Genomic DNA, 19,455 nt, shown 5'->3' on the forward strand with positions numbered 1-19,455 from the left:
AAGCCCACTCCCCTGCGGGGCGCTGCACATAACTGTGATAGGGGCAGGACTGCAGACTGACTGTGAGCTCTGCGAGTGCCGGGTCTCCCCTCACAGCTGTGTGTGCACCTTTAGCCAGATTACCTGGCCTCTGAGTCTGTTTCCTCACTCTGGTCATTAATTAGATCCCCTCCCAGGGTGCCTGTGCGAGTCAGGTAAAGTGCTTAGCATAGGTGAAACGCTTGGTAAATGACAGCCGTGTTTGTCATCATCACATTTAACTCTCACAGTAGCTCTACAAGGTGAAGAAACTGAGGCTCTGCAGAGTTAAGAGGCTGCCCCAAGGTCATGGGTAGTGCGTGGAGAGTGATGATTCAAAGCCATCCGGGCCTGTGTACCATGGTACTACACTACTGTCATTGCCCTGGTCCCCAAAGAGGGAGGAAACCCAAAAGGAAACACCACCCTGAAGCCAGGATTAGCTCTTTAAGGGCCTTCAGGTGTTGTCTAGCTCATCCCCCTATTTTACAGTTGGAGAAACTGAGTTCAGGGGCATATATCCAATTATGGAAGTGCTGGGCCTAGACTTCAGACTCCCAGCCTAGAGGCCTTTGCTCAAGGCTGCTTTGGCCCCATGGAGACACCATGGTGTGTGGTTTTATTTATTTATCAACTAAAACAGGGATACTTTTTAAAAATTTCAGTTTAATCACGATATGACACTAATTCCTTAATATCAATTATCTAGTCAGAGTTCAGATTTCCCTGATTTTCTCATAAGTGTTCTTTGTTAGTTTTGTTCTTACAGTTTGGGTTTTGAATCTGGATCTTTTTAAGGTCCATGTTTTGTAGTTGGATGAAGCTTCTTTCAAGTGTCTTTCCATCTGAATGTCCTGCCATCTTTTATTTGTTGAGGAAAGTAGGTTGTTTGCTCTGTAGGTTTCCCCCAGGCTGCATTTTGATGATTGCATCCCTGTGGTACAATTGAACGTGTTACTCCCTCCCCCTGTATTTCCTGTAAATTGTAGGTAGAGTTAGAGACCTGATCAGATTCCATTTTTAGCGGGGGAGGTGGGTGTGCAGCACTGTGTCAGAGACGTTGCGTGATTTTATCAGGAGGCACAGGCTGTCTCTATTTTTGAGATGTTAGCAGCATTGACGACTGATGCCAGGATCTCTTAATTCATTAGGAAATTCATGTTTTTATTATAAACATTTTATTCAGAATTATATGAACCTTGCTGAATTTTCCTCAGGAAATTGTTTTCCAGAATGATCTCCATTAGGCCACTTTAATTCATTAATCAGTTTTTCATTAAGGCATTGAATTATTTTTAATTATTTTCCATTTCCACTTTACGAAGATTTTAAAAATCTCTTCTTTTAAAACTTTATAACAAAGACGAGTAACTGAATAGTTTTTTGAATAGTCATATTTTTATGAGTATATAGCCTTCTCTTTAATGGCCATTATTTTTACCAAATTCAGTTGTCCTGAGCCACATATTGCAGATGGAAATTTTGTCGAGAAGATTTGATTCTTCCATCAGGTTTCGTCAATTTAAAATCCTAATCTTGTGCATTTTTAGCTGTTCTGTTTCATTTTGGCTGATTCTGTATATAAGTAACAGTCACTAAACATTGGCTAAAAGACTGACAATTATTCATTTTCTAGCCGGTTCTCTGTGTGAAGCAGCGAAGGGGACAGAGACCCTCGGGGGTCGTGGTGGTGCAGGGAGACGCTGTCAGGAGAGAGAGCAGGGCAGAGCCAGAAGCTGCCACCCTCCCGGTGCTAAGTTCCTGGAGGCCTGCTGGCTCAGAGCAGCAGTTTCCGCCTGAGTCACTCCTGATGCTGTCCCTGGAAGGCGAAGGGGAGCTCCCATTGGTGAAGGGAAAGGATGGGCCTCATTGACCTTTGTGATCAAATTACTCCATTCTGTCCCCATCTCCTCTGATTGCCACGTTTAATTACATGTTTAACCATTGTGAGTAGGTGGCTGTGGCATCACCGTGTCTCTCTGCTTACAGCACTAGGTCACCTTGTCTCCAGTCTATGTGATATATCTTTTTCTGGGAATTTTAAAGGGGACCTATTTCTGTGATAGCGTGAGATTTGGTAAAAAGTGAGATAGGCACAATATCAAAGCTTCACATGGGATCTCTCTGGGGTAGAAGGAATCTGTTTTGCTCCTGTGAAAATTCTGATTATTCCTATTGTGTCACAGGGCTTTGCTCCCCTGAGGAAAAGGCTCTGGTCACCATGTAACTCTTGAAGGGATAGGTTTCTTAAAAAATTGATGGTTAAGAGTATTACTGTCTTTGATGGAATAGAGTAAATCCTGGCTCCAGCAGTTACTAGCAGTGTGATCTTGGACAAGCCATATCTTTTAAAGCCTTGATCTTCTCCTCTGTAGAATGGAAATGATGATACTCCCTACCTCATAGGGTTATGAGTATCTGATGACCTCAGGCATATAAAGGGTCTGGCTTTGATCATCAGTGAGAGGGGACGTTATCACCGCCAAATGCCCACGTCTGCATCGAAGCAATGGGTTGGCCGGCGTTCTCACTGCAGTCTTTTCCCTCTTCCAGTGACTTGCTGTCTCCTGACTCAGTCCTGAGCTGTTTGTATCCTGGGGATCATGGAAAGAAAACTCCAAATCCAGCCAATCAGTATCAGTTTGATAAAGTTGGGTGAGTCAGCAGCATTTCCTCCTCTCCCAGCCTCTCTGCTTCTGAGTTTCTCCTGTGGCTCAAACCCAAAGCTGGAGACCTGTTAGGGCCAGAGGCCTCCCAGGGGGCAGGGGAGGTGGCGGGGCAGGAGGGAGTGCTCTATCCAGAGAAGAGAACACATGCCTTTTCCTGCTTATGAGGCCATGGAGGGTGGGGAAGGGTGGAAGAATCAAAACTCTGGGAACGTGATAATAGATGTATTTAACATTTTAATTTTCTGAGGATTAAAATTTTTAAAATATTTTATAAATTGGTGGACTGATGAAGAGATCAAGTACACTGCCTTTTTATTGAGATTTGCTAATGAGTTGAAGGCTGCCAAGGGAAAAAGAGAAAAGTGACTAGGAGAGATGAAATTCGCAGTAGGAAACTGATGAAGTTAAGAGGCTTTGCTGGCAGCTGAGCCTGTGGGACCGTTCTGTTTTGGGGGGATGAGAAGGTGGGAGGAGGGATATATCCGGGGACCACTGCAGAAATGACTTATAGAATCATTTCATTCTGTGTTCTTTCCTGCAGCATCCTGACTTTGAGGGACTACGTACTTGACTTAGGGCATCCCTATTTGTGGGTGCAGAAGCTGGGTGGCCTCCACTTCCCCAAAGAGCAGCCCCAGGTGTGTCCACTGATCCGGTCCCCTTGGCTGAGGACCTCTATTTCTCTCCTCCCATACAGACTCCAGAAGGGCTTTGGGACTTTGAACTAGCAGAATGCTATCCCTCTGGGCTATGATCTATCTTCCCTCCACTCGGGATACTAAAATGTCCAAGGCCTACAAGTGTTTAGGTACCTTTTGCCTTTGCCATGAGCCTGTTAGCCCTCTAGGTCAAAGTAACTTGGATCCTTGCCCTGCGTGCAGTGCGGCTCCAGGTGCTTTCACCCCTTGGTCTTATGTACGAAGGTGCCAGAAATGAACCCCAGGGGACCTGGCACCTTAGCAGAAGCCTTCCTTTTCCACAGCCTCTCAAGATCTCAGCAGCTTGTATCGTTCCTGTTGGGACTCAGCCTCTGGCCTGTCACAGCAGGGAAACCCTGCTGTCCCCAGAAGGCATCTCAGGACGTGGGTGGTCCAGGCTGCCACAGGCAGGCAGGTCCTAGGAGAGAGGGGTGCCTGGAGGAAGGGATGGGGAGCTACTAACGTGTGCCGCTCGCTGTCCTCCACAGCACACTGTGATCGCTGACCACTCGCTGAGCGCCAGCCACATGGAGACTACCATGAAACTGCTGAAGACCAGGGTGCAGTCCCGCCTGGCCCTCCACAAGCAGTTTGCCTCCCTGGGTAAGCTAGTGCTAGTTAGGGCTGTGGCCTGAGAGCCACTCAGACAACGCAGGGACAAAGACAACGGAGCCCTGCACTCAGATTTCTTGAATCCTGATGACAAATCAAAGCGGGCTGGCTTTCTGGCTCTTGTTGAGCAGAGGTGTTAGCTGGGCCACTGGGGAGAGCTGTAGGCCGCCAAGCAGAGGTCTGAGCTCCCCTCAGGGCCACCAGGGCTGTGTCAGCCCAAAGCCTTTTGGGGGCCCAGGTTAGCAGATTGGTCAGGAGCATCATGCTAGGTCAGTGCACGTCAGACTTTGATGTGCGTTTTATTTATTTTTTTAAAAAATATTTTTTTTTATTTATTTATTTTTGGCTGTGTTGGGTCTTCGTTGCTACGTGCGGGCTTTCTCTAGTTGTGGCAAGCGGGAGCTACTCTTCGTTGCGGTGCATGGGCTTCTCATTGCAGTGGCTTCTCTTGTTGCAGAGCACGGGCTCTAGGCACGCGGGCTTCAGTAGTTGTGGCTCGCGGGCTCTAGAGCACAGGCTCAATAGTTGTGGCACACGGGCTTCGTTCCTCTGCGGCATGTGAGATCTTCCTAGACCAGGGTTCGAACCCGTGTCCTCTGCATTGGCAGGCGGATTCTTTTTTTTTTTAATATAAATTTATTTAATTTAATTTATTTATTTATTATTTGTGGCTGCATTGGGTCTTTGTTGCTGCGCGTGGGCTTTCTCTAGTTGCAGCGAGCAGGGGCTACTCTTTTGTTGCGGTGTGCAGGCTTCTCATTGCGGTGGCTTCTCTTGTGGAGCACGGGCTCTAGGCGTGCGGGCTTCAGTAGTTGTGGCACACGAGCTCAGTAGTTGTGGCTCCTGGGCTCTAGATCACAGGCTCAGTAGTTGTGGTGCACGGGCTTAGTTGCTTCACGGCATGTGGGATCTTCCTGGGCCAGGGCTCGAACCCCTGTCCCCTGCACTGGCAGGCAGATTCTCAACCACTGCACCACCAGGGAAGCCCCAGCAGGCGGATTCTTAACCACCGTGCCACCAGGGAAGTCCTGATGTGCGTTTTAATAGGAGCCTAATTCATTCCAGGCAGCCAGAATCGTGCTGGGAGAAGAGCCATGAGCACAAGACAGAGCCCTGCTTTTGTGGAGCTTATGCTCAGCTTACTTGAATACAGCTGTCCAGGGATCCACACCTCATCCCTCCCCTGACACCTGAGCTGACATCCTCCAGGGTGGGGCTGAGCCCCTGTGTTTTCCATAATGTCCCAGGTGATTCTGATGAGCCCTTGACCAAGATGGTGGCCATGTGGGGCTTTTCATTTGTTCATTCTGTAAATACTTGTAACAGCCTACCATGTACAAGGGACTTGTAAGGAGTGAGGGTTAAGATCTTTCTGATCTAAAAGAGCCACTATCAGGAAAGGCTTTGAGTTCCCAGGACCCGTCTGGAGGCCTCACGTGGACCCTGTTTTCTCCAGGGCAGCACTGCTTGCTCCCCATCAGCATTGCTTAGTTTGTTTTGTCCCAGGGTTGGGTGCTTGTCATCCTGGACAGCGTTTACCGTGTTGGCACATTTGCTTATTGAAACGCCAGCAGGAATTCACCCTGGAGCAGTCCTCCTGCTCTTTTCCCTTAGAGGAACCAACACAGAACACTTCAGTCCTTCCTCCATCAAGGTCAGCTGTGAGAACAGCCCTCTTGGCTATTTGGTCTAATTAACAGTCACTGCTGCAGAAACACCGTACATCTCTGATTCTGGCTGCAGGGGGTTTTTTTGTTTGGCAGGCCATCATTTGCATTAAGGATAAAGTGCTGCGAATGCTGGTGCTGGGTCCGGCCTCAAGCACAAGCACTGGGTAAAGGTCAGGTTGGTGTGCCTTCGTTTCTGGCACGTGTTGGCCTGGGCACCTGAGTACCGAGTGTACCTGGACAGCTGGCAGGGCCATCGGAGCCCTGCAGAGGATGCTAGTTACCCAGCTGTGACAGCTGATTTCTACCTGTGATACCACCTGTCCTGCTCTCTTTTAGAACATGGCATTGTGCCAGTTACCAGCGACTGCCAGTACCTCTTCCCTGCAAAGGTTGTCTCTCGTCTGGTGAAGTGGGTGACGATTGCCCATGAGGATTATACGGTAGGTGGAGGGGTGACAGGCCACTGTTGCTGTCCTGGGGACTGCAGGCCCACGTCACCGTTCAGCTCCTGCTCCTCTACCAGAAGGGCAGGGGATTTGACTAGAGGAGCCACCAGTTCACCCCTTGTCCTTGGTGACTTCTAGGAGCTGCATTTTACCAAAGACATCGTGGAGGCGGGACTGGCTGGGGACACCAATCTCTACTATATGGCACTCGTGGAAAGGGGCACAGGTAATTGCTCTGCTGATCACAGTTGCTCTAGGCAAGGGGAGCCGCTGAGAATAAAACATTCCTGGGAGTTGCCCAAAGGAAGCGAAAGATCCTGGAATCCTGCAGTGGGGACTTAGCAAACAGTCATGGTTGTGAGAGGCAGCATTCAGCCAGGACTTGTTCTGCAACAGTCATGTCTGTGCTTTATCAGCTAATCCTCAGGACAGTCCTGGGGCTGGTGATATTCCTGCTTTGTAGGTGAGGAAAGTAGGGCTTAGTCACAAACCCAGTCTGACCTCTGAGCCTGAGCTCTTAGCCCCTTTGTTTCATTGCATTTTAGAATCAGATGCCTGCTCGTCCCCCTCTTCAGGGAAGGGCTGTCACTCTCAGGATGTGAAGTACAGGACCCTCCTCCCTCTCTGCAGTCCCTGCACTCACTTGGGAGGCATCGAGAGCTGTGATTCCTCACAGCTGTCCTGGCATCTGATCGGCCAGGGCTTCCTGCTGGAGCCACCCCAATGCTGGCTGTGGTGCTGTCATCCGACCCCAGCCTTGGCAGGTCTGGCACAGCCTGCAGGATCCCACCCCAGGGGCTCAGTGCTGAGGCCACAGGGCGGAGGAAGTTGTCTGTAGTTCCAAGACAGTACGAGACATGTCAGGAAAGGTTGCACTCTTTGATGTTCAAGTTTCTCTATTTCTTCCCTTCTCCTTTTCTTTTCTTTGCATGTTTTTAGAAATATTCTGAGGAAATTAAATAATTTCAGATACAGTTGAGGCTCCTTGATCCCATTTCATTCTCACCCTGATGATAGGTGACTGCTATTTGGAATTTTGCATTTGCTTTCCATCCTCTCCCCCCTTTTTTTTTTTTTTGGGTGAAGCGAGTTCATCCTGATCCTTTCAACCAAATTAGCTCTGCTTTTAGCTGTTTTGCTTCTGAGTTTGTTTGTTTGTTTGTTTGTTTATTTTTGGCTGTGTTCGGTCTTCGTTTCTGTGTGAGGGCTTCCTCTAATTGCGGCAAGTGGGGGCCACTGTTCATCGCGGTGCACGGACCTCTCACTATCGTGGCCTCTCTTGTTGCGGAGCACAGGCTCCAGACGCGCAGGCTCAGTAGTTGTGGCTCACGGGCCTAGTTGCTCCGCGGCATGTGGGATCTTACCAGACCAGGGCTCGAACCCGTGTCCCCTGCATTAGCAGGCAGATCCTCAACCACTGCACCACCAGGGGAGCCCCATTCTCTCCCCTTTTAAAAAATACTTTAACCTCATCCCTAAACAACAGAGTGCTATTTTGAAAGGGCACAAAATATGCATCCAGTAAATTTACAAAGCCCCAGGGATGGGAAGTCATTGGAAGACATCACTTCTGCTTCTTGGTTGAGCGGAAGAAAGCTTGGAAAGATGATAAGTATTCTAGATTCGTACATGGAATGAATGTGATCATTTAAATTTTCATTAGATGCATTATAGAATTTGAAAAATTAAGAGTGAAATTTAAATGAATAAGTGGACAACAATTACATGGTATGGGTTAAAAACAAAAAATTAGTGAACAGAGATAAACCCCGAAATATGTGCAAACTATTATGGCAGAAGCAACAGGAAAGTGTCACTTTTTAATAAATGTTGTTGTGACTGTCAGGGAAGAATTGTCTTAACCTACACTCTCTTGTTCTCTGTTATTTATTTGAATTACTGGTGGGTCAGAGAGCTCCTTTTTTCCTCCATAAATAATGAAAAAGGAATGGCTAAATGCTTAGCCCATTGATGGAGAGGATAAATGTCATCCTATTGAAAAAGGCAAAGGCTATCACCAGAGAAAAAATGAAAAAGTTAAAAAATGCAAATATTTCATTTAATGATTATGAACACAGCTTTGGCATCAGGTAGTTCTGATTAAACTCAGCATTGCTGCTTTGCAACTGCTTGATGATCTTAAGGAAGTTTCTGTCAGAGCTTCAGTTTTTTTATATGTAAAATGGGATGATAATAATGGTACCCACCTCAGAATCGTTATTAGGATGAAATAAAATGTGTGCAAAGGGCTTAGCACAGTGCTTGGAAAGCAGTAGGTAGTCATTAAATGTTAGCTATGAAAAAGCTGCACATAACAAAATAGATAAAAATAAAGAACAGAATAGAAAAAAATATATTTGACTAATGTAACAGCTAATACCCAATATTGTTGAAAAGGAAAAACAGATAGGAAACCTTCACATGGGAAAATCCTTAACTTGCTGGCAAATAAATGCCAATGAAAACAAACTTCTGTCAAAGGAGTAAATAGAACTCTTGGGCAAACTCATTGTGGACCAGACTCTGGGGAGTCCACACAGCTCTGTGTCCTTGGAGGGACCAGAGTCACAGGACCTCACATTCTGCAACCTGGCAGTTCCACCTGGGAGATTCTAGAACAAAAGTAAAAGTCAGTTAGTGCCAGAATGTGCTCTGAGCATTTGGATTAATGTGAGACACAGAGCTAGCCTCAGGGGTCCAGCGGGGAGGGTGCCTTGGCTAACAAGCCAGGTCTCGGAACTGAGTTTTCCTCCTTTCCCCTCCCTTCCCAGCTAAGCTCCAGGCTGCCGTGGTGCTGAACCCTGGCTACTCCTCCATCCCACCCATTTTCCAGCTCTGTCTGAACTGGAAAGGGGAGAAAACCAACAACAACGACGACAATATTCGGGTAAGGACCTGCTGGGGGTGGTGGGAGGAGCAGGGAGAGCCTCCTTGGGGAGGTTGGCAGTGGCAGAACCTGCCACAGCTGAGGGCTTGGGCACTGACACAATTCCCGGCGCAGAGGGGCCTGCCGGGGTTTGTAGAATTTGCTGGAGGGTGCATGACGTAGCAGAAAGAGCTCAGACCCATCTCAACCCCTTATCTAGCTTGGGGTCCACAGGTTCACCCTATTTATAAAATGGGGATAATATAAATACCTGCCGTGAAAGGTTGTTGTTTGGGCTTCTCTGGAAATGAGAGTAAACTCAGATGCACAGAAAGTGCTGGAATGAGATGATGTCCAAGATCATTGCACCTGTTAATTATTGTTATACCTGTGGATTTGATTCAGTAGTCATGGAGCACTTTTTTTTTTTTTTTTAATTATTATTTATTTATTTATTTATTTATTTATTTATTTATTTTTGGCTGTGTTGGGTCTTCGTTTCTGTGCAAGGGCTTCCTCTAGCTGCGGCAAGTGGGGGCCACTCTTCATCGCGGTGCGCGGGCCTCACTATCGTGGCCTTTCGTTGCGGAGCACAGGCTCCAAACGTGCAGGCTCAGTAGTTGTGGCTCACGGGCCTAGTTGCTCTGCAGCATGTGGGATCTTCCCAGGCCAGGGCTCGAACCCGTGTTCCCTGCATTAGCAGGCAGATTCTCAACCACTGCGCCACCAGGGAAGCCCCATGGAGCACGTTTTTAACCCTAACACTTGATTTGGATCTTATCATGAGATTCCTCTTCTACACATCTTTGTCTCTGTCTGTGGACGTGCAAGGCAGGGAAAGTTCTGAGTCAGGATCAGGAAGACCCCGTTGTCTTGAGGAGAGAGAGCCTCAGGACAAGTCGGTCCGGCTTGATGTGCAGAGGCCCAGCTCCTGCGGAGGCCCGGGTGCAGTTCTTGTGAAACCATCAGACCCAGCTGGCCTGAAAGTGGTGCTGAGTTTCTGGTTTTCCCACCCATAGGCCATGGAGAGTGAGGTCAACGTGTGCTACAAGGAGCTGTGTGGCCCCCAGCCCAGCCACCAGCTCTTGACAAACCAGCTGCAGCGCCTGTGCGTGCTGCTGGACGTCTACCTGGAGACGGAGAGCCACGATGACAGCGTGGAGGGGCCCAAGGAATTTCCCCAGGAGAAAATGTGTCTGCGGCTTTTCAGGTGAGGGGAGGGGCGCGGGTGCCGGGCCCAGGGGCCTCCAGCCCTGCCTCTCACAGGGACCTGGGGCAGAGGTGAGCCTGGCGTGGAAGGCACGCACGTTTCCTGGTTCACTAGTCTCCATTCACCGTGAAAATTAAAATCCTGCTGCCAGATTTCCTGGGGAGAACTTGCTCCCTTCTTCCTAAAACTTTCCCTGTGGCCCCCATCCTACCAGCCTGGTCCAGTTGTTCATCATGAACACCCCCCAGAGGTGGGTCACACGCCAAGTGAGCAAGAGGATTTGACTGAACTTTCCTTTCTCTACTTTCTGTGGAAAACAGTAGGTTTGCTTTTCATAGTCCAAATGAACCTTTTAAACAATATGCATCCCACCAGTCCCCAGAGTCTGCTCTACTTCCTAAGGTACTCACACATCTAGGGGGATCACAGCTATAGGCAGTCAGGCGTCACAGAAGGAACCAGCTTTGAAGTAACACAAACACAAGTGCAGATCTCTGCTTTCCTGCTCACCAGCTGTGTGACTTTGGAAGAGTCACTTCAGCTCAGCTCTGAACCTTTCCCAAAGGTGTTACCTTCTAACTCATGATGAAGTAGAGAGAGTTCATGTAAAGCTTCCAGAATGGATCCCGGCACAGGCGGAGGCTCAGAAAACGCCAGCAGGTCCTGATATTGGTATTTAGCGTGTCTGCACGCACAGCACTGCGAGCTGCTTTTCTTTCGCCTTGGTGTTGGGTCCCTTCTTTCCCTTTCATCCCTTAACTAGTGTTCTTAGAGCCAGTTTCAGAACTCCAGAGTCCACACTGCTCAGGCATCCCTTCCCTTCTGGGCAAGGGGTTGGGGAGGAATGGTGTCTGCGAAGGGCTAGCATCTGTATCTAATCAGGACATCCCTTTGTTCTCTGTCAGTCTAAAAGGTGCCTTACCTGCCTCTTACCTTCTTCTCACACAGCCAGCTTCAGCTCCTGGAAGCTGCCCCAGCATCTTCCCACCTCCGTCTGGCACCTCCACCTGGCCTGGTTTGTCATGCTAGCTGATAATAACCAGCTGCAGCCCCGGAGTGGCTGCTGACAGGCAGAGCTTGCGGCTAGATGTTGGTGCCTTCTAGGACTTGCTTTCCCTGGTGTGTCTGCGTGAGAACTCAGCTCTTACCCCCGCTCCCAGCCTGCTGTAGCACATTTCCAGGGTGGGAGTTTTCACACGGCCAGTGTTTATATTCTGTTATCGAATGGTTCCCGAAGGACCCATTTTCTGAAGTGGTTGGTATGTCTCCCAGGCTGAGCTCCTCTGGCAGGACATTCTGGGAAGGTGCTCCTTTGGCTACTCAGATCCAATTAATTCCATGACTGATGAGATGTGGTATGTGAGGTTCTTGGCCTGGAATTCAGCTGACCACTGGAATCAGGCCAAGGGGCTGGGCTACAAAGGGCTGGCCTGGGCCGCAGGAAACACAAGGTCTGGCTCTGCCCGTGGCTGGGTACCTTCAGGCTATGGGGTCTCCATCAGCTGTATGCCTAGACTAACCTGTATGACTGCACCCTTCTGATGTTGGGGAGGTACATGACGTCGTGACTAGGAGCAAAGGCTTTGGGGGACTTGCCCTGGTGGTCCAGTGGTTAAGACTCCGTGCTTCCAACGCAGGGGGCTTGGGTTCGATCCCTGGTCAGGGAACTGAGATCCCACATGCTGTGGGGCACGGCCAAAAAAAAAAAAAAAAGAGCAAAGCCTTTGGGGCCAGAAAGGCCTAGGTTCAAATTGCAGCTCCAGCCTATGTGATTAGGGTCTGTACTTAACCCCTCTGAGATTCAGATTCCTTATCCCTAAAATGGCATCCACTTCAGGTGTTGTTGGGAGGATGAAATTAAACCAGGCGGAGCATGTAAAGTGCCAAGCACAGTGCAGGCAGAGTAAGCCCTCCCTTAAGTAAGTGATTGCACAGCCCTACACACACACACCCCTACACACACACACACACCACACACTGCCTCTCACCCTCCCTCAGACCAAGATCCAAGGTGTCACCTCCTGGTTACCATTGAATGTCAGTCATAGGCAGATAAACGAGAGGCCCTTTAGCTGGATGTCCTTCACTGTGGAGTTGTATGGAAAAGAACCCTGTGTGAAGTTTTTTGTTTTTGTTTTTTTTTTCCTTCCCTGTGTGAAGTTTTGCTTGGGGGGCTCAGGATTGGAGCTGAAGCACCTAAGCTTCGCAGGGTCCAGGCTTTGGCTGTGATTGTCAGCCTGCCTGTGGCCAGCAGGCTTTGGCATCAGACCTGGTTTTGAATTTGTGCTGTGCTGCTTTCTGACCATATAATGTTGGGCAGACAGTTTACGTCCCTAAGCCTGTTTCTTCATCTTCAGAATCTATAAAATGATAGAAATAGCGTCTAAGAAGTAGTGAGTATAAAGCACGTGGCTCTTGGCAGGAACTTTGTACAGATTCGTTTCACACACAGACTCCTACCTGCATGGGACTCTCTCTGCAAAGGAGGATTTTATGGGTTTTTTTTAATCAGAGAAATAAAACATGTTTGTTGTTAAATATAACAAACAACAGTGAGCAGTTTTGTAAAAACACTAAAAAGTGAGGGTGCCCAAGCCCTGTCCCCCAAAGTGCACGTCGTCAATGAGGGCCCTTCCAGGTTTGTGTTCATGCCTTTGCAGGCACATAAAGACATTTTTTCAGAAGTGCGTCACACCTGTCATATTGTTCTGCAGTCTGCTTTTCTTACAACATTCCTTTTTTTTTTCCTTAACAGCTAATAGTAGTCCCTTGTGTGGATGAATTGTAATTTATTTTATCAGCCCAAAGCGTATGGTATTAAAACTATTCTCCCTTCTCCTGTTTCTCTAGGGGCCCCAGCAGGATGAAGCCGTTTAAATATAACCATCCGCAAGGATTCTTCAGCCATCGCTGACCTCCCACTCGGCCTGTTGTTTCCCCCCAGACCCAACTGCTGCGCGTCTGCTTTCTGCTCCGGCGCACATGTAGCTCTTGATAGTCTCCAAAGACAGGTTTTCTATTTCTAGCCTATTAAAGTGTCACCTGACCATGTGGCCTTTGTCTGTGTCTCCTTAGGGAAGAAGGGGTGGCTTTGCAGTCTGGATGGGCAGGTGGGAGCTGTGGCACAATGTGAAAGAGCATGTGTGGATAGGCTTTCCCTAGGTGGCCAAGAAAAGCAGAGTGAGAACAATTCACCTTGCTTTGGCAGGTCCTCATTATCTTGGTATTTGTTATGCTAAGTCCCTGCTGTTAGCAGGTGGCAGGGGAAGCCAAAGTCGCATAGCACAAAAAGCAAAAGCTCTTTTTCCCCCTTCCCCTCACTCTTTCCACTAGACCTTGTCACTGTCTCTGATGGCCAAATTCTCCTGACTGGTGGCTGTCATAAACATCTGACAATGCAACGGAAACAGACAAATACATCCCAAAGAATAATTGTAAATCTTGCAGGATTTCATGAAGTTGATGAGAGTGATGTTGGAAAATCACATGCAGAGCTACTGTCCAGTGATGCTGTGGCAGAGTGAGACCAGGTGACATCTGAGGAGAGACTTCATGGTGATGACATGATAGGTACCTCAAAAAATAATGGTTTGACTCTCAAAGGATTAAGAGAAGTCCTGTATCCAAATGTAAAATAGATAGCTAGTGGGAAGCAGCCGCATAGCACACACAGGGAGATCAGCTCTGTGCTTTGTGACCACCTGGAGGGATGGGACAGGGAGGATGGGAGGGAGACGCAAGAGGGAGGAGATATGGGAATATGTGTATATGTATAGCTGATTCACTTTGTTGTGAAGCAGAAACTAACACAGCACTGTAAAGCAGTTACACTCCAATAAAGATGTTAAAAAAAAAGTCCTGTGGAAATAGGTAACAGCCTTTAAAATGTTTGAAAAATTATCTTCTTTATAATTCTGCAAAAGTCAAACAAAATGAAGGATAGCACAGAATGTTCTTGGACAGTTTTGTCAGAAAAATTATACCCCGTCCCCCACCAAAAAGTCAATCCTCAACTCTTAATTCATTTTAAGAAATAAGATATAAAGATGTGAAAATATTGAAGAATTATTACACAGTTGCAAGTATAATCTAAAGTTTGCTAATTACAAAATGAAATAAATTTTATTTTTCCAGCTCTGTTGAAATATAATTGACATATAACATTGTGTAAGTTTAAGGTGTACAAAGGGATGATTTGATATATGATGTATTGTGAAATGATTACCATAATAAGGTTAGTTAACACATCCATCACCTCACATAGATATGGGGGGGATGGGCATGGGGGTAAGAACTTTGAAGATCTATTCTCTTAGCAGCTTTCAATATACATAAATAAACTTTGTTTTCTGTGACAGTCCCAATCAAATGGATTTTTTTCCTCCCAAAACATGCTTTGAAGTTTGGTTCCCAATGTACGTGTATTCACTCTAAATGGAATTTTAATGGTTACCCTTGGATAACGTGGACCTCTGGTATGAAAGCCGTTTCTTCCTGTCCTCTGAGCTGACCACTGAGCATTTCTGTGGCAAGGATCTTCTGAGGCAGAACTAAGAGATTCCTAGTTCTGCCAGGATCCTGCACTTTATAGGTGGAAGCCTGAGCCCAGTGAGGAAAGGAGAATGGCACCTCTGGGGGTTGTTAAATAACCACCACCACCTGTGCCTTTCCTTCCCCTCAGTCTGGATCATTCGTTTGAATTCTAGAGGTAGATACTGTCCAGCCCTCAGGTCCTTGAACTTCATTTTGTGTGAGAGTCACCTACCCTGGGAGTAGGTTGGAAACACACATCCCCACTCTAATATTCGGACTCAGATGACCTAAGGTGGGCCAGGGAGGTATATTTTTAATGAGCTCCCCAGGTGCATGTTGCCCTAGTCTCTTTTTGGAAGTCGCTGTACTTTCCTCATTTTTCTTGGTGACTCCTCAGGTAATGCAGGAGGGCTGATTCTCTGTGAAAAGCTCCCCTCTTCTGTCTCCTGCACCTTGGACAGCAACATGAACCTCTGGGAGCTTCTTTCTCTCACATAGTGAGATTTCTTTGTCTTTTCCCTGACCTACTTGCCTGAGACTCTGTCTCTGCCAGCATCCCCTTGGTCTGGCCACTTTCAAGCCTAGCATCTCACGGCCTGTACTGAATAAGATTGAAATGGAGCCTAAAAATAGTTCCTTTAATGGCCCCTGCATTGCAGCCTCCACTGTCTTCTTGGCTGGAAGGCGGCCAAACTGACTCAGCACACAAGCTCATCTCCGAGAGCTGGGACAAGGTTGCAAAGACAGCTTGTGAGGGCTGGGAGGAGGCTCTGCTTCCTGGGCAGAGGATATCAGGGCCTGTCGCCCTCCAGAAGAGATTTTCCCTCTTGAAAGGAACAAGCTGAACAAAAGAATCCTTTGGCCTTAAGGAGTAAGGTTTTAAAACTAGTGAGAAGCCCAAGACAATCCAGCCCCTTTGAGCTCCTGAACTGAGCCTTTTGTGTCTCCAGTGGGCAGATTAGGGGGAAGGGGCCTGGCTTGGGAGGACCTCAAAGCTTCCTCTTCAGCCTTGGCCTTGGCTGGGGCACATCCCAGATGGCAGCCCCCTTCTGTCATTCTCCCACACCTGGGACTCAGCCCAGGTTCCTTGCCTATTTAAAGCTATTACCCATATTCTTGATTGCTCTGTGTCTCCTAGTCTCTCCCTTTTTCCAATCTTGCCCTCCCCTAATTGTTTTCTCTGCAAATAAATCCAAAGACCCCTTTTATTTTAAGGGCATTCCTGATGATCACTCTGGGGAGACAAAGCTAAAAGCCCTATCCATGGGACGGAGCAGAGCTGCCAGGCTTCCAAAGGAACTTTCTCCCTGTCTCTGTAGCCCCAACTCTGGCCTTTCCATGGTGTTCAGCAGCCTCTCTGTTGAGCTCAGATGTCAAGCATCGACTTTGGGTCAGGCCCTGTGCTAATCATGATTTTACATTCACTGTCCTATTTAATTACAGCAGGCTGCCAAGGGTACACATTCCCTTCATGTTTGCAGATGAGGAAACTGAGATTCAGAGGGTTAAATGACTTGTCCGTTGCTCACAGGGTTCTTGAGCTGCCCACCCAGGATGCGAGCCCAGCGAGGTCTGTCTGCCTCCAAGGCTTACCTTTCCACAAGAGTAGCTTCAGGCTCAACATAGCTTCAGGCTGGCACTCTTTCTGGGCCATTTATTCATTTCAGCAACACAAGTACACCAAGAGTACTGTGGTGGTCAAGAGTTACAGCCTGATGTCAGACTGACTAGCTGGGCCCTGTCCCACCCCTGAGCAGCTGTGTACCTTGGGCAGATTGCATGAATCACTCGAAGCCTCAGGGGTCCTCATCTGCAACTAGAGATGACAGTCAACCTTTCTCCCAGGGTGGTTGTGGGAATTAAGAATCAACTCAGCACCGTGTCCAACACCAAGCACTGCTCAGTAAAGGGGAGCGATTCTTGTCTGCCTCCAGGTTTCCGCCTGGAGAAGAGGCCTCCTGAGTGAGGAAGGCCTTACCTTCCTGATGCCCTTTCCCCTGCTGGAGGGTTCCCAGGGTCTGGAAGCCTCGCCCTCTCTGGCCCTGTCCCTCCTTTCCAGCCGCATGTCCACCAGTCAGTGGCCAAGCTGGGCTCTGTCCTCAGCTGGAGTCAGGCTCTCATTACCCGTCACACTAGGCCAACCACAGCCCGTTAGCCACGCATCTGTTCCCTGCTGTCTGTGGGCCTGTGTCCTGGTCCCCACCAGAGGATCACCTCAACTTCCTGGGCTCTCACCACATCTTGTTCTAACTTGGCTTTCCCCCACCTCCGCAGATGACCTAAGGTGGGAAAGGAAACCCCAGCACTCCCCAGTGGGGCTGGTGGAGAAGGATCCTCAGAGTATTTGTGAAATGAGTGAATGGATGGGGGTCCCAAAATATTTCAAAGATGGACACAGTCTAACAAGTTAAAATGTAAAGTCCTACAGAAAGACCTAAAATCCAACCACTCACCCATGTGCTGGGATGTAACAACAGCTTGAGTTAAAATATGTGATAGTTTGGGTGAGCAACTGGTTTAAAATGCCTGATGGGGCACCTGTCCTGGCAATGCAGAGAGTCGGTAGACACTGTAATTATGCTATTCCTTCCCTTATTCCACAGAACCAGTACAATATTTACTTCCCACTGTATCCAGAATAACCACTTATAGGCTAGATGTCTTCTATTTTCTGATTTCATACACATTTATTTATTTTCTTACTAAACTTGGATCACAGTGTACAAATTGGGTTTTTTTAATTTAATTTTTAGAATAAGTAATACATTCACAAGCTTCAAAAACCAGAAAGCATAAGAAGTGAAATACGGTGAAAGGTTTCACTACCAATCTTATCCCCCACCTGCCTAGTTCCCATCTCCCTCACAAATAGGCAACCAAGTTGCTTAGTTTCTTTTGTATCCTTTCAAATTCTTTAAACAAACACAATTATTTTTGCACACAAATATCTTACTATATGCATCTTGATTTTTTTTCATACCTTGGATATCTTTCCTTATCAGTACAGAGATACAAAGTTTCCTTGTTCTTTTTTATAGCTGCATAATATTCCATTGAATGGATGTATTATAATTTATTTAGTCTTATTAATGGATATTTGGTTACCAATCTTTGCTTTAGTAAATAACCTGTGCACAGAGCCATTTCACCCATATGCTAATACATCTGTAGGTTAAACTTTCAAAAGTAGAAATACCAGAGTAGAGGGTCTATGTTTTCATAATTTGGAAGGATACTTCCCAATTCTCCTCCATGAGAGATATACCAGCTTATGTTCCCACCAGCAACCTATGAGAGGACTAGTTTCTCCACAGCCTCACCAAAATATTATTAAACTTTTGGATTTTTGCTGATACAATAACTAAAAAATTGCATTCATTATAGTTGTTTTTTTGTTTGTTTTTTTATTTTTAAGCAAAAGAGAGAATTCATTGACCCAGGTAACTAAGAAGTCCCGCAGAGGAAGACTTCAGGCATGGGTCGATTCAGCTGTTCAAACCGTGTCACTGTCACTTGAACACTGGCAGTAATTCCAAGGTGCTGTCTTCTCTGCTGCTATTTGTTCTCGGGGTAGCCTTTGGTAAGGCTTCTCTGCACCAACAGCTCCACAATATCATTGGAATTGGCTCTCATTGGATAAACTTCCATCACATGTGAATCTGTGAACTAATCACAGAGGCCAGGGGATAGTGTATGATCCGCAATGCCTGGAACATGTGCATCTCTGAGTTCTGGGTACATGGGGTCACCCAAACCACGTGGCCTATATTAGGTTTCTGTGGCTGCTGTAACAAATTACCACTAACTTGGTGGCCTAAAAACAACACCAATTTATTCTCTTACTATTTTGGAAGCCAGAAGTGCAAAATCGATTTCACTGGGCTAAAGTCAAGATTTTGGCAGGGCTGGGGGCTCCAGGAGGGAATCTATTTCCTTGCTTTTTCCAGCTTCTAAAGCTAGCTTCCTGTTTTACTTGGCTTGTGGTCCCTTCCTCCATCTTCAAAGTGCATCACTCCAATCTCTGCTTCCATCATCACATCACTTTCTCCTCTGACTCCTGCTCCCTCTGATAAGGAGCCTTGTGATGACATTGGGCCCATCCAGGTAATCCAGGGTAATCTCTCATCTCAAAATCCTTGACTTAATCACATATGCAAAGTCCAGGGATTAGGACTTAGACCTCTTTGGGGGATCATTATTCACCCTACTACATGGCCTGAGAGTGGGGACGTGTGGTTTCTCTTTTTATCAGTAAAAGAGAAAATGGAAGCTAGAGTGGCAAAAGCCAACAGAGACCCACAAGAATGGAACATACAACCAATTTTATTACATAACCCTTTGTGTTTTACTCTTCTATATTTGTTCTCCTACCAGACTGCAGGCTCCAGAAAAGGCAGAACACACTTCTATTTTGCTCACCTCTATATCTCCAGGATCTTGCACAAGGTGGGTACAGTAGGAGATCAATAAATATCCCTTGGGGGCTTCCCTGGTGGCACAGTGGTTAAGAATCCGCCTGCCAACGCAGGGGACACGGGTTCGAGCCCTGGTCCGGGAAGATCCCACGTGCCACGGAGCAACTAAGCCCATGCGCCACAACTACTGAGCCTGCTCTCTAGAGCCCACGAGCCACAACTACTGAAGCCCGTGTGCCTAGAGCCTGTGCTCCGCAATAAGAGAAGCCACTGCAATGAGAAGCCCGTGCACCGCAATGAAGAGTAGCCCCCGCTAGC

The 19,455-nt window shown here is 47.4% G+C and overlaps 1 protein-coding gene across 4 annotated transcripts in view; it reads left to right on the forward strand.

Annotated features, from left to right (window-relative positions):
• THOC5 (THO complex subunit 5) overlaps window positions 1-13,240 on the forward strand; it is a 32,004-nt gene extending 18,764 nt beyond the window's left edge. For all 4 annotated transcript variants that reach the window (XM_059893614.1, XM_059893613.1, XM_059893616.1 and 1 more), the window contains 8 exons: window positions 2,572-2,673; window positions 3,229-3,325; window positions 3,874-3,988; window positions 6,004-6,107; window positions 6,252-6,339; window positions 8,885-9,000; window positions 9,999-10,189; window positions 13,040-13,240. In XM_059893614.1, the coding sequence (XP_059749597.1) occupies window positions 2,572-2,673; window positions 3,229-3,325; window positions 3,874-3,988; window positions 6,004-6,107; window positions 6,252-6,339; window positions 8,885-9,000; window positions 9,999-10,189; window positions 13,040-13,103 (877 nt within the window). In that variant the 3' untranslated portion in view covers window positions 13,104-13,240. The remainder of the gene's footprint in view (window positions 1-2,571; window positions 2,674-3,228; window positions 3,326-3,873; window positions 3,989-6,003; window positions 6,108-6,251; window positions 6,340-8,884; window positions 9,001-9,998; window positions 10,190-13,039) is intronic.
• Window positions 13,241-19,455: the final 6,215 nt, after the last annotated feature.

The sequence above is a fragment of the Balaenoptera ricei genome, chromosome 14 (genome assembly GCF_028023285.1).
Source record: "Balaenoptera ricei isolate mBalRic1 chromosome 14, mBalRic1.hap2, whole genome shotgun sequence".
NCBI classification, from domain to species: Eukaryota; Metazoa; Chordata; class Mammalia; order Artiodactyla; family Balaenopteridae; genus Balaenoptera; species Balaenoptera ricei.